Source organism: Oncorhynchus masou, chromosome 17 (genome assembly GCF_036934945.1).
Source record: "Oncorhynchus masou masou isolate Uvic2021 chromosome 17, UVic_Omas_1.1, whole genome shotgun sequence".
Lineage (NCBI taxonomy): Eukaryota > Metazoa > Chordata > Actinopteri > Salmoniformes > Salmonidae > Oncorhynchus > Oncorhynchus masou.
The window spans coordinates 1,050,580-1,064,256 of record NC_088228.1 but is presented as its reverse complement, the minus strand read 5'-3'; the positions used below and the strand labels follow the sequence as shown (position 1 = coordinate 1,064,256).

At 44.9% G+C, this 13,677-nt stretch overlaps 1 protein-coding gene across 1 annotated transcript; it reads left to right on the top strand.

Moving 5' to 3' along the window:
* Positions 1-5,369: 5,369 nt before the first annotated feature.
* LOC135558303 (large ribosomal subunit protein eL43) lies at positions 5,370-9,942 on the top strand. Its single transcript, XM_064992024.1, has 4 exons — positions 5,370-5,474; positions 6,994-7,122; positions 7,324-7,406; positions 9,787-9,942. The coding sequence occupies exons 1-4, from the start codon at positions 5,472-5,474 to the stop codon at positions 9,848-9,850; spliced, it is 279 nt and encodes a 92-aa protein (XP_064848096.1). The 5' UTR covers positions 5,370-5,471; the 3' UTR covers positions 9,851-9,942.
* Positions 9,943-13,677: the final 3,735 nt, after the last annotated feature.

Genomic DNA, 13,677 nt, shown 5'->3' with positions numbered 1-13,677 from the left:
GAACAAACTAATTTCTGGGTTTTATAGGACTGACTACAAGCAGGCAACCTTCCACATAGCCAGCCAGCCAGCCAGCTAGCCAGCTAGTCAGCCAGCCAGCCAGCCAGCTAGCCAAAGGTGCAATGTTGGATAGATGGCTAACCTGTTCCATTTATTAAAAGAGTGACAATTATCTCACAGTATTTTTACTCATCTGATATTCCCCCTCCGGCTGTGCAGCATGCATGTATAGGTTATCTGACTGCAATGCCTCTTCTGTCCCCAGGAAATGTAACTTCTTATTTAGTGTAAAATGTGTATTCCAAAAGGTCAGGTGTCCTTTACCTTAAAAACACTAAAATATGGATCTTGATATTTAAGACTCTTTTTCCCCGTATGTAGGTGTTTTTATTCATCACCTTCCACGAGAAATACAAGCCATAATATATATATATATTTTTATTTTTTATTCTTCATTATTTTATAGTCCTAAGTTAAATTCTCTCTCATTAACTATATTCCTTTAATGATGATTGTATTTATTGTTTTATTTAAGTGTCTTTCACTTTCCACCGTGTTAGTTTGTTGTAATTCTCCTTTAAGAAAACAACCACTTCCTACAATGACACCACATTCAGGAAGTGTTGTAATTCTCCTTTAAGAAAACAACCACTTCCTACAATGACACCACATTCAGGAAGTGTTGTAATTCTCCTTTAAGAAAACAACCACTTCCTACAATGACACCACATTCAGGAAGTGTTGTAATTCTCCTTTAAGAAAACAACCACTTCCTACAATGACACCACATTCAGGAAGTGTTGTAAAGAAAACAACCACTTCCTACAATGACACCACATTCAGGAAGTGTTGTAAAAAAACAACCACTTCCTACAATGACACCACATTCAGGAAGTGTTGTAATTCTCCTTTAAGAAAACAACCACTTCCTACAATGACACCACATTCAGGAAGTGTTGTAATTCTCCTTTAAGAAAACAACCACTTCCTACAATGACACCACATTCAGGAAGTGTCATCATTTCTTTGGTGGGAAACCATAGGTACATATATATAAACAGATGTATCTATGTGTCCATGTTCCATGTTGTTAGTCTATATTCACCACTCATACATTTCCACCCTGTTAGGCTAAATTATAGAGAAAATTAACCACATTTCAAAATACGTTGGAGCACGCCAAATTATAGAAGCCCTGCCATGCCAAGCATATGCATTCACTTAGCTACAGTTCATGGTGCAGATGAGAATGGTTTTGGCCATTTACCCCGTATGGATAAATCATTTGATTCGCTTGTTCTGTTAGAGTGTAGGGGCGGCAGATAGCCTAGTGGTTAGAGTGTAGGGGAGGCAGGTAGCCTAGTGGTTAGAGTGTAGGGGCGGCAGGTAGCCTAGTGGTTAGAGTGTAGGGGAGGCAGGTAGCCTAGTGGTTAGAGTGTAGGGGCGGCAGGTAGCCTAGTGGTTAGAGTGTAGGGGAGGCAGGTAGCCTAGTGGTTAGAGTGTAGGGGTGGCAGGTAGCCTAGTGGTTAGAGTGTGGGGGCGGTAGGTAGCCCAGTGGTTAGAGTGTAGGGGCGGCAGGATAGCCTAGTGGTTAGAGTGTAGGGGAGGCAGGTAGCCTTGTGGTTAGAGTGTAGGGGCGGCAGGTAGCCTAGTGGTTAGAGTGTAGGGGCGGCAGGTAGCCTAGTGGTTAGAGTGTAGGGGCGGCAGGTAGCCTAGTGGTTAGAGTGTAGGGGAGGCAGGTAGCCTAGTGGTTAGAGTGTAGGGGCGGCAGGTAGCCTAGTGGTTAGAGTGTAGGGGCGGCAGGTAGCCTAGTGGTTAGAGTGTAGGGGAGGCAGGTAGCCTAGTGGTTAGAGTGTGGGGGCGGTAAGTAGTCCAGTGGTTAGAGTGTAGGGGTGGCAGGATAGCCTAGTGGTTAGAGTGTAGGGGCGGCAGGTAGTCTCGTGGTTAGAGTGTAGGGCCAGTAACTGAAAGGTTGTGAGATCGACTACCCGAGCTGACAAGGTAAAAATGTATCGTTCTGCCCCTGAACAAGGCAGTTAACCCCCTGTTCCCCTGAACAAGGCAGTTAACCCCCTGTTCCCCTGAACAAGGCAGTTAACCCCCTGTTCCCCTGAACAAGGCAGTTAACCCCCTGTTCCCCTGAACAAGGCAGTTAACCCCCTGTTCCCCTGAACAAGGCAGTTAACCCCCTGTTCCCCTGAACAAGGCAGTTAACCCCCTGTTCCTAGGCAGTTATTGTAAATAAGAATTTCTTCTTGACTTGCCAAGTTAAAAAAAGGTAAAATAAAAAAGCTAGGTAATGGATGTAGTGTCTCATTACCGCCCTCTGTTGGATCATTCTGAGATTACACCATGAAATTGCACTGACATTTACAGTGATTCATGTTGTTGGAAAGTCTATTTGGCCGGCTCCTTACTGAACTGTCAACTACAGTAAAATATCTGATTTGTAAATACAGAGCACAGCCAAAGAGGTTTAGAAACTCTGGCACAACCATGCAGAGAACCATGCAGAGGACCATGCAGAGAACCACGGAGAGAAGCACGCAGAGAACCATGCAGAGAACCATACATAGAACCATGCAGAGAACCATACAGAGAACCACGGAGAGAACCATGCAGAGAACCATGGAGAGAACCATGTAGAGAACCATGCAGAGAACCACAGAGAGAACCATGCAGAGAACCACGGAGAGAACCATGCAGAGAACGCAACTTTCTCCACCCGGAACTTTTGCTTTTGTGACATAATGGTGATCTCTCCTATAGACACACACAGACACACACACAAATAATCACACACACACATACACAAACATTAATGCACACACACTCTCCATTCAATTTCATATTTCTCCAGTATGACAACTCTTACATCTCACGCATTGAAATGTATTCCAGTCAGCACGTTAACTTTTCAACTGTGCTCCAAATCGTTCGGAAATAGTAGCGTGCAGTTTAGCATCACAAGTTTAACCTCTATCATTGTCCTGTCCAGCCACAGCACTGAGCCCACAGTTTAACCTCTATCATTGTCCTGTCCAGCCACAGCACTGAGCCCACAGTTTAACCTCTATTATTGTCCTGTCCAGCCACAGCACTGAGCCCACAGTTTAACCTCTATTATTGTCCTGTCCAGCCACAGCACTGAGCCCACAGTTTAACCTCTATCATTGTCCTGTCCAGCCACAGCACTGAGCGGTACTGTCCACAAACTTCTTGTTAACAAACTATAGTTTTGGCAAGTCGGTTAGGACATCTACTTTGTGCATGACACAAGTCATTTTTCCAACAATTGTTTACAGACAGATTATTTCACTTATAATTCACTGTATCACAATTCCAGTAGGTCAGAAGTTTACATACACTAAGTTGACTGTGCCTTTAAACAGCTTGGAAAATTCCAGAAAATGATGTCATGGCTTTAGAAGCTTCTAATAGGCTAATTGACATCATTTGAGTCAATTGGAGGTGTACCTGTGGATGTATTTCAAGGCCAACCTTCGAATTCAGTGCCTCTTTGCTTGACATTATGGTAAAATCAAAAGAAATCAGCCAAGACCTCAGAAGAATAATTGTAGACGTCCACAAGTCTGGTTTGTCTTTGGGAGCAATTTCCAAATGCCTGAAGGTACCACGTTCATCTGTCCAAACAATAGTACGCAAGTATAAACACCATGGGACCACGCAGCCGTCATACCGCTCAGGAAGGAGATGTGTTCTGTCTCCTAAAGATGAATGTACTTTGGTGCAAATCAATCCCAGAACAACAGCAAAGAACCTTGTGAAGATGTTGGAGGAAACGGGTACAAAAGTATCTATATCCGGGGGCCTTCCGGGTGGCGCAGTGGTCGAGAGAGATTCTTGGTTCGAGCCCAGGTTCTGTCACAGCCGGCCAAGACCGGGAGGTTCATGGAGCGACGCACAATTGGCCCAGCGTCGTCCGGGATAGGGAAAGTTTGGCCAGCAGGGATATCCTTGTCTCATCGCTCACTAGCGACTCGTGTGGCGGGTCGGGCGCAGTGCACGCTGACCAGGTCACCAGGTGTACGGTGTTTCCTCCGATACATTGGTGCAGCTGGCTTCCGGGTTGGATGTGCGTTGTATCAAGCAGCAGTTGGTTGTGTTTCGGAGGACGCTCTTGACCTCCGCCTCTCCCGAGCCTGTACGGGAGTTGCAACGATGAGTTAAGACTGTAACTACTGCCAATTGGATACCACGAAATTGGGGAGAAAAGGCTACATTTTTTTTTAAAATAAAAAAATATTTTTAAAGTATCTATATCCACAGTAAAATTAGTCCTATATCGACATAACCTGAAAGGCCGCTCAGCAAGGAAGAAGACACTGCTACAAAACCGCCATACAAAATCCAGACTACGGTTTGCAACTGCACATGGGGACAAAGATCGTACTTTTTGGAGAAATGTCCTTTGGTCTGATAAAGCAAAAATACAACTGTTTAGCCATAACGACCATCGTTATGTTTGGAGGAAAAAGGGGGAGGCTTGCAAGCCGACAAATACCATCCCAACTGTGAAGCACGGGGGTGGCAGCATCATGTTGTGGGGGTGCGTTGCTGCAGGAGGGACTGGTGCACTTCACAAAATAGATGGCTTCATGAGGTAGGAAAATTGTGGATATATTGAAGCAACATCTCAAGATATCAATCAGGAAGTTAAAGCTTGGTTTGCAAATGGGTCTTCCAAATGGACAACGACCCCAAGCATAATTCCAAAGTTGTGGAAAATTGCTTAAGGACCACAAAGTCAAGGTATTGGAAGACTTATATAGAGGGAAGCTTGTGGAAGGTTACCTAAAATGTGTGACCCATGTTAAACAATTTAAAGGCAATGCTACCAAATACTAATTGATTATGTTAACTTCTGACCCACTGGGAATGTGATGAAAGAAATAAAAGCTTAAATAAATAATTATCTCTATTATTCTGACATTTCACATTCTTAAAATAAAGTGGTGATCCTAACTGACCTAAAACAGGGAATTTTTACTAGGATTAAATATCAGGAGTTGTGAAACTGAGTTTAAATGTATTTGGCAAAGGTGTATGTAAACTTTGACTTCAACTGTGTATACATGCATATAGCTTGTATGACATTATTAACATTAGAATCCTGTGTATTATGGCTATAATGTACATGGACAGTTTGGTTATTTTATTAATTCATTTGCATTTGGTTCAAGAAACTCTGGCTGTTTTTATCTAATTATAGGAAAACAAACAACATTTACTAGATCTATATTCCTCTAGTGATGTATCACTTGTAGACAGACCCTAAACTAAATGTTAAAATATTTAAAACCTTTAATTTGTAACTACTTTTCCCTCTCAACTGGGGCTCAAATGGCCCAGGACAGCGCCGATATCCCACAATGCAACACGTTCCACAGGGGTAAAGTGCGCCTGCGACCTCAGCTCTTCCTCTTTGGACCGACGTCTCCTCAGCAACAATGGTGAGCCCGAAATGTTCCCGTCCTAATCCACACCAATCTATCTAATCCAATGCGAATAATTGATCTGATGGTCTGTATATATAATTCGCAATTAGATCCACAAGTTATTACAGTTATTATTGGGAACAAAATGACGAAATATATATATATTTTTGTGTTCGCATACCTGAAAGTCATAGCAATGGCCGCCCAGTACGTGCATGGTTTTCGGCTTGATGTCAGGTTTCTAGCTGAAACCGGGTGTACTATATACATCGGGGAGTGTATTTTTTGTAATATTGCAGCAGTCACCAGACCCGAAGCATGGTCCGTGTCAATAACTCGTTATAAGCAAGCAACTAGCCTGTTTTTAGCATGTTCATCTGGAAAGGCTAAACTCCCAGTCCGTCCTCGCTGCTTTCATTGGAGGCGGCGTGGCTAATGTTCGGAGAAAAACCGCTAACCGCGACTAACGATATTCCCGAGTGGGGTTGTCAGAGGTCTTCGTCTTCTGCCTTTATACCGAGAAGTCAACGGGAGCGCTAGTTGATTGCACGTTTTTTTGTCTACAACTTGGCTAATCGCTAACTTGGTTCTGTAATGTTGCTTAGGAAGAGACTGTCCTTGGCTAGTCAAATTGGCTGAATGGTTTGGCATTGCCTCTGTTTAGATGTCTAGCTGTGTTTTGGCATTGCCTCTGTTTAGATGTCTAGCTGTGTTTTGGCATTGCCTCTGTTTAGATATCTAGCTGTGTTTTGGCATTGCCTCTGTTTAGATGTCTAGCTCTGTTTTTAGATATCTAGCTGTGTTTTGGCATTGCCTCTGTTTAGATATCTAGCAGATATCTTGTGTTTTGGCATTGCCCCTGTTTAGATATCTAGCTGTGTTTTGGCATTGCCTCTGTTTAGATATCTAGCTGTGTTTTGGCATTGCCTCTGTTTAGATATCTAGCTGTGTTTTGGCATTGCCTCTGTTTAGATATCTAGCTGTGTTTTGGCATTGCCTCTGTTTAGATGTCTAGCTGTGTTTTGGCATTGCCTCTGTTTAGATATCTAGCTGTGTTTTGGCAGATATCTAGCTGTGTTTTGGCATTGCCCCTGTTTAGATATATGTGTTTTGGCATTGCTGTTTAGCTAGTGTTTTGGCATTGCCTCTGTTTAGATATCTAGCTGTGTTTTGTCATTGCCTCTGTTTAGATATCTAGCTGTGTTTTGGCATTGCCTCTGTTTAGATATCTAGCTGTGTTTTGGCATTGATATCTAGCTGTGTTTTGGCATTGTTTTTAGATATCTAGCTGTGTTTTGGCATTGCCTCTGTTTAGATATCTAGCTGTGTTTTGGCATTGCCTCTGTTTAGATATCTAGCTGTGTTTTGGCATTGCCTCTGTTTAGATATCTAGCTGTGTTTTGGCATTGCCCCTGTTTAGATATCTAGCTGTGTTTTTTTTGGGGGGGGGGGGCTATTTCCTATCACAGTAAAGTGAGATTTGCTAACAAGAGTTGTGTATGAATAATTGTATTTATTGATGATTGTCTTTCAGGCTAAGCGCACCAAGAAGGTGGGGATTGTGGGTAAATATGGCACGCGTTACGGCGCGTCACTCAGGAAGATGGTGAAGAAGATTGAGATCAGCCAGCACGCCAAGTACACCTGCTCCTTCTGTGGCAAGGTACGGTCCACACCTCTAACATATACAGCCAGTACACCTGCTCCTTCTGTGGCAAGGTACGGGCCCACACCAAGGTACGGGCCCACACCAAGGTACGGGCCCACACCAAGGTACGGGCCCACACCAAGGTCCTGCAGAACTCTTACTGATGTGTTATAACAGCGGAGGTTAATCAACACTCAATTTGTTTTAAATCTTCAGACTAAGATGAAGAGGAGGGCTGTTGGTATCTGGCACTGTGGGTCCTGCATGAAGACTGTTGCTGGAGGTGCCTGGACATACAAGTAAGTAGCTATGTGTGGGTGACGGGGTCTGGACGGTGGGTGGGTGGGGGTCTGGACGGTGGGTGGGTGACGGGGTCTGGACGGTGGGTGGGTGACGGGGTCTGGACGGTGGGTGGGTGACGGGGTCTGGTGGGTGGGTGACGGGGTCTGGACGGGTGGGTGGGTGACGGGGTCTGGACGGTGGGTGGGGGTCTGGGCGGTGTGACGGGGTCTGGACGGTGGGTGGGTGACGGGGTCTGGACGGTGGGTGGGTGGGGGTCTGGACGGTGGGTGGGTGGGGGTCTGGACGGTGGGTGGGTGACGGGGTCTGGACGGTGGGTGGGGGTCTGGACGGTGGGTGGGTGACGGGGTCTGGTGGGTGGGTGACGGGGTCTGGGGGGTGGGTGACGGGGTCTGGTGGGTGGGTGACGGGGTCTGGACGGTGGGTGGGTGACGGGGTCTGGACGGTGGGTGGGTGACGGGGTCTGGACGGTGGGTGGGGGTCTGGACGGTGGGTGGGTGGGTGGGGGGGTGACGGGGTCTGGACGGTGGGTGGGGGTGACGGGGTCTGGGCGGTGGGTGGGTGGGGGTCTGGACGGTGGGTGGGTGGGGGTCTGGGCGGTGGGTGACGGGGTCTGGACGGTGGGTGGGTGACGGGGTCTGGGCGGTGGGTGGGTGACGGGGTCTGGACGGTGGGTGGGGGTCTGGACGGTGGGTGGGTGACGGGGTCTGTGCGGTGGGTGGGTGGGGGTCTGGACGGTGGGTGGGGGTCTGGGCGGTGGGTGGGGGACGGGGTCTGGACGGTGGGTGGGTGGGGGTCTGGACGGTGGGTGACGGGGTCTGGGCGGTTTTTTTGTTCAGTACCTCTGGAACATGACTGTTGGGAGAAGATGGAGTCATGGGCCCTGTTGAAATAGTTTGGAAGCACATTTTTCCTTCAAAGTTTTGTAGGAAGGACTATCATCTATCCAGTCATATCAGTTCAGTGTTTTGTCCTAGGAAAGATGTGCCAACGGTTTTGAGTTCTAGCAGTGTTTTCACTGCAGTCATTTAGCCGTGGCGCTGCACAATGGTGAAATCCACTACGCACCCCAAAAATATTTGTTTTAAAGACGCAAGTCGGCTGGCTTGTTCTATGCATGAGAATAGCCTACTATTAATTTGTGAGTCATGATTTAGGCTAATAAAGTTAACTGGGCGTTCAATGCATGGTTAAGTGCTTTTAGAGAAGGCCTAGGCTATATGCCATTTCTTTCTATGGGGAGAAATGTGACACAAACGCACTAAATGCAATTCTTCTACACTTTGACTTTGACCCCCCCCCCCCGGTTTAGTCTCGTGTGGGGGAAAATGCTTGGGTGGCTGTCAATCCTATTTATATGTAGCTACCTACTAGATGGTAAACCATATACCCGTGTGCTACACATCCTGGCACCTGCTGCGAACGCTACTTACGTTGCTATCCATGCAGGTAATGCGCCCGGATGTGACGTTTGAGGAAATCTATAAAAAAAAAATGATTCGTGCCCAGACATAAGGACCATTCCACCCGTGAATACTATGAGTCAGAAATGCTGATTTTTGACCTTGAGAACAGCTAAACTGAGTTAGCTAGCTGTTTGACAGTGGTCACAGCTGTTTACTAATGCACCGGGAGGTCTTTTGAGTTCCAGGGTTCACCTCCTCAAAAAGGTCAGTACTATAACGCAACGATTTCAACTTTTTTACTGAGTTACAGTATGTAGGAAATGAGTCAATTGAAATAAATTCATTAAGCCTTAGTCTATGGTTTTCACATGACTGGGCAGGGTGCAGCCGGGGGTGGGCCCTTGGGGGCATTGGCTGGGTCTGGCCCCCCAGCGGCCGGACCTATCAGAATGTTGGGCTTTATTACACCCACACACATTGCTCAGCCCCCCCCCCCCTCCCCTAACGCCAAATTCTCTAAAACGATAGTCTGCTTACGGTAAAGCAATTAACATCAATTCTCTGGCAACAGTTCTGCATTCTTGCAGTCAGCACGCCAATTGCATGCTCCCTCAACTTGAGAAATCTGTGGCATTTGTTGGACATTGGACAACTGGACATTTTAAAGTGGCCTTTTATTGTCCTCAGCACAATGTGCACCTGTGTAATGGTGGTGCTGTTTAATCAGCTTCTTGATATGCCACACCTGACAGGTGGATGTATTATCTTGGTAAAGGAGAAATGCTCACTAACAGGGATGTAAACAAATTTGTGCACAAAATGAAAGCTTTTTGTGCGTATAGTTAATGTCAGGATTTAGTTTTTTGCTCATGAAACATGGGACCAACACTTAACATGTTTTTTTTATATATATTTTTGTTCGGTGTAACTTGTTCCTCTCTGTACTGAATCATTGTTCCCCTTTGTGTTCCAGCACGACGTCTGCAGTCACAGTGAAGTCGGCCATCAGGAGACTGAAGGAGCTGAAGGACCAGTAGAGGGTTACTGGAGGGACCAGACTGTTGTTTATCCTGAGCTGGACGCTGCCTCATCAAACATCCACCACAATAAAAAGCAGTCAAGAGAGGAACGCCTGAGTCTCTGTTACTATGTTGTGTTGCTGATTTATTTCTACATTTTAGTCGTTTAGTAAACTCTGATCCAGAGCCACTACAGTAGGGAGTCGTTTAGTAGACTCTGATCCAGAGCCACTACAGTAGGGAGTTGTTTAGTAGACTCTGATCCAGAGCCTCTACAGTAGGGAGTCGTTTAGTAGACTGATCCAGAGCCTCTACAGTAGGGAGTCGTTTAGTAGACTCTGATCCAGAGCCACTACAGTAGGGAGTTGTTTAGTAGACTCTGATCCAGAGCCTCTACAGTAGGGAGTCGTTTAGTAGACTGATCCAGAGCCTCTACAGTAGGGAGTTGTTTAGTAGACTCTGATCCAGAGCCTCTACAGTAGGGAGTCGTTTAGTAGACTGATCCAGAGCCTCTACAGTAGGGAGTCGTTTAGTAGACTCTGATCCAGAGCCTCTACAGTAGGGAGTTGTTTAGTGAACTCTGATCCAGAGCCACTACAGTAGGGAGTCATTTAGTAGACTGATCCAGAGCCACTACAGTAGGGAGTCATTTAGTAGACTGATCCAGAGCCACTACAGTAGGGAGTCGTTTAGTAGACTGATCCAGAGCCACTACAGTAGGGGGGAGTTTAGTAGACTGATCCAGAGCCACTACAGTAGTGAGTTGTTTAGTAGACTGATCCAGAGCCACTACAGTAGTGAGTTGTTTAGTAGACTGATCCAGAGCCACTACAGTAGTGAGTTGTTTAGTAAACTGATCCAGAGCCACTACAGTAGTGAGTTGTTTAGTAGACTCTGATCCAGAGCCACTACAGTAGGGAGTTGTTTAGTAGACTGATCCAGAGCCACTACAGTAGTGAGTCGTTTAGTAGACTGATCCAGAGCCACTACAGTAGGGAGTTGTTTAGTAGACTCTGATCCAGAGCCACTACAGTAGTGAGTTGTTTAGTAGACTGATCCAGAGCCACTACAGTAGTGAGTTGTTTAGTAGACTGATCCAGAGCCACTACAGTAGTGAGTTGTTTAGTAGACTGATCCAGAGCCACTACAGTAGTGAGTTGTTTAGTAGACTGATCCAGAGCCACTACAGTAGGGAGTCGTTTAGCAGACTTATCTAATTTTATTTGTCACATACACATGGTTAGCAGATGTTAATGTGAAATGCTTGTTCTTCTAGTTATGGCAATGCAGTAATAACCAACGAGTAATCTAACTAACAATTTCACAACTACCTTATACACACAAGTGTAAAGGGATAAAGAATATGTGCATAAAGATATATGAATGAGTGATGGTACAGAGCAGCATAGGCAAGATACAGATGTTATCGAGTACAGTACATACATGTGAGATGAGTATGTAAACAAAGTGGCATAGTTTAAAGTGGCTAGTGATACATGTGTTACATCAATTTCTAATTATTAAAGTGGCTAGAGATTTGAGTCAGTATGTTTGCAGCAGCCTCTGAGTTAGTGGTGGCTGTTTAACAGTCTGATGGCCTTGAGATAGAAGCTGTTTTTCAGTCTCTCGGTCCCAGCTTTGATGCACCTGTACTGACCTCGCCTTCTGGATGATAGCGGGGTGAACAGGCAGTGGCTCGGGTGGGTGTTGTCCTTGATCTTTATGGGCTTCCTGTGACATCGGGTGGTGTAGGTGGGTGATAAGAGCCACGACATTAGTGAGTGGTTTAGCAGACTTATCCAGACCCACTTAGCGAGTGCATCTACCTTAAGATGGCAAGGTGAGACAACCACATCAGTCGTAAGTACATTTTTCCTCAAAGCAGGTGGGGTTAATGTAGGTCTTTGAAGAGCTAGGATGGGCAGGGAAGGACGCCGCTGTCCTTATTCCAGCCAATGATTTTGCATACCGTGCCTTGAGAAAGTATTTGTGACCCGTGGCGGCTCCTAATAATGGCTGGAACGGCGCTGATGGAACGGAGTCCAACGCATAGAAACCATGTGTTTGTATTTGATAGCGTTCCACTTATTCTGCTCCAGTCGTTACCACGAGCCTGTCCTCAATCAAGGTGCCATTGACACTTATTCCACATTTAGTTATAGCCGGAATTCAAAATGGATACAACAACAAAATGTCTAACCCAACTACACCTCACTCCCATAGTGACAAAGTGAATACAACAACAAAATGTCTAACCCAACTACACCTCACTCCCATAGTGTCTAACAACTACACCTCACTCCAACTACACCTCACTCCCATAGTGACAAAGTGAATACAACAACAAAATGTCTAACCCAACTACACCTCACTCCCATAGTGACAAAGTGAATACAACAACAAAATGTCTAACCCAACTACACCACACTCCCATAGTGACAAAGTGAATACAACAACAAAATGTCTAACCCAACTACACCTCACTCCCATAGTGACAAAATGGATACAACAACAAAATGTCTAACCCAACTACACCTCACTCCCATAGTGACAAAGTGAATACAACAACAAAATGTCTAACCCAACTACACCTCACTCCCATAGTGACAAAATGGATACAACAACAAAATGTCTAACCCAACTACACCTCACTCCCATAGTGACAAAGTGAATACAACAACAAAATGTCTAACCCAACTACACCTCACTCCCATAGTGACAAAATGGATACAACAACAAAATGTCTAACCCAACTACACCTCACTCCCATAGTGACAAAATGGATACAACAACAAAATGTCTAACCCAACTACACCACACTCCCATAGTGACAAAGTGAATACAACAACAAAATGTCTAACCCAACTACACCACACTCCCATAGTGACAAAGTGGATACATGTTTTAGACATTTTGGCCAATTTATAAAATTAAATACATCTCATTTTCATAAGTATTCATCTGCGAGTCAGTACATGTTAGAACCAGTGAACACATCTGCGAGTCAGTACATGTTAGAACCAGTGAACTCATCTGTGAGTCAGTACATGTTAGAACCAGTGAACACATCTGTGAGTCAGTACATGTTAGAACCAGTGAACACATCTGTGAGTCAGTACATGTGAGAACCAGTGAACACATCTGTGAGTCAGTACATGTTAGAACCAGTGAACACATCTGTGAGTCAGTACATGTTAGAACCAGTGAACACATCTGTGAGTCAGTACATGTTAGAACCAGTGAACACATCTGTGAGTCAGTACATGTGAGAACCAGTGAACACATCTGTGAGTCAGTACATGTGAGAACCAGTGAACACATCTGTGAGAGTCGTTAAGTAAGAGCTTTCCACTCCTGGATTGTACAATATAAGCACATTTTTATTTTTGATATTCTTCAAACTCTGTGAAGTTGGTTGTTGATCATTGCTAGACAGCCGTTTTCAACTCTTGCTATAGATTTTCAAGATACTTTTAAGTTGACTAACTAGGCCACTAAGGAACATTCAATTTCATCTTGGTAAGCAACTCCAGTGTTTTAAGATTATTGTCTTGCTGAAAGGTGAATTTGTCTCTGGTGTCTTTTGAAAAGCAGACTGAACCAGAATTTTGTCTAGAATTTTTCCCTGTGCTTAGCTCTATTCCATTTATTTTTACAAAAATATAAACTCCCTAGTCCTTGCCAATGACAAGCATACTAATAACATGATGAGGCCGCCACCATGCTTGAAAATATGAAGAGTGTTACTCTGTTGGATTTTCCCTGAACATAACACTTTGTATTCAGGACATAAAGATCATTTCTTTGCCACATTTTTTGCAGTTTTACTTTACTGCCTTGTTGCA

Coding starts and splice junctions, on each gene's coding strand:
- LOC135558303 (XM_064992024.1), top strand. Junction 7,123..7,323: donor CCTGCTCCTTCTGTGGCAAG/GTACGGTCCACA, acceptor TTAAATCTTCAG/ACTAAGATGAAGAGGAGGGC. Junction 7,407..9,786: donor GGAGGTGCCTGGACATACAA/GTAAGTAGCTAT, acceptor TTTGTGTTCCAG/CACGACGTCTGCAGTCACAG.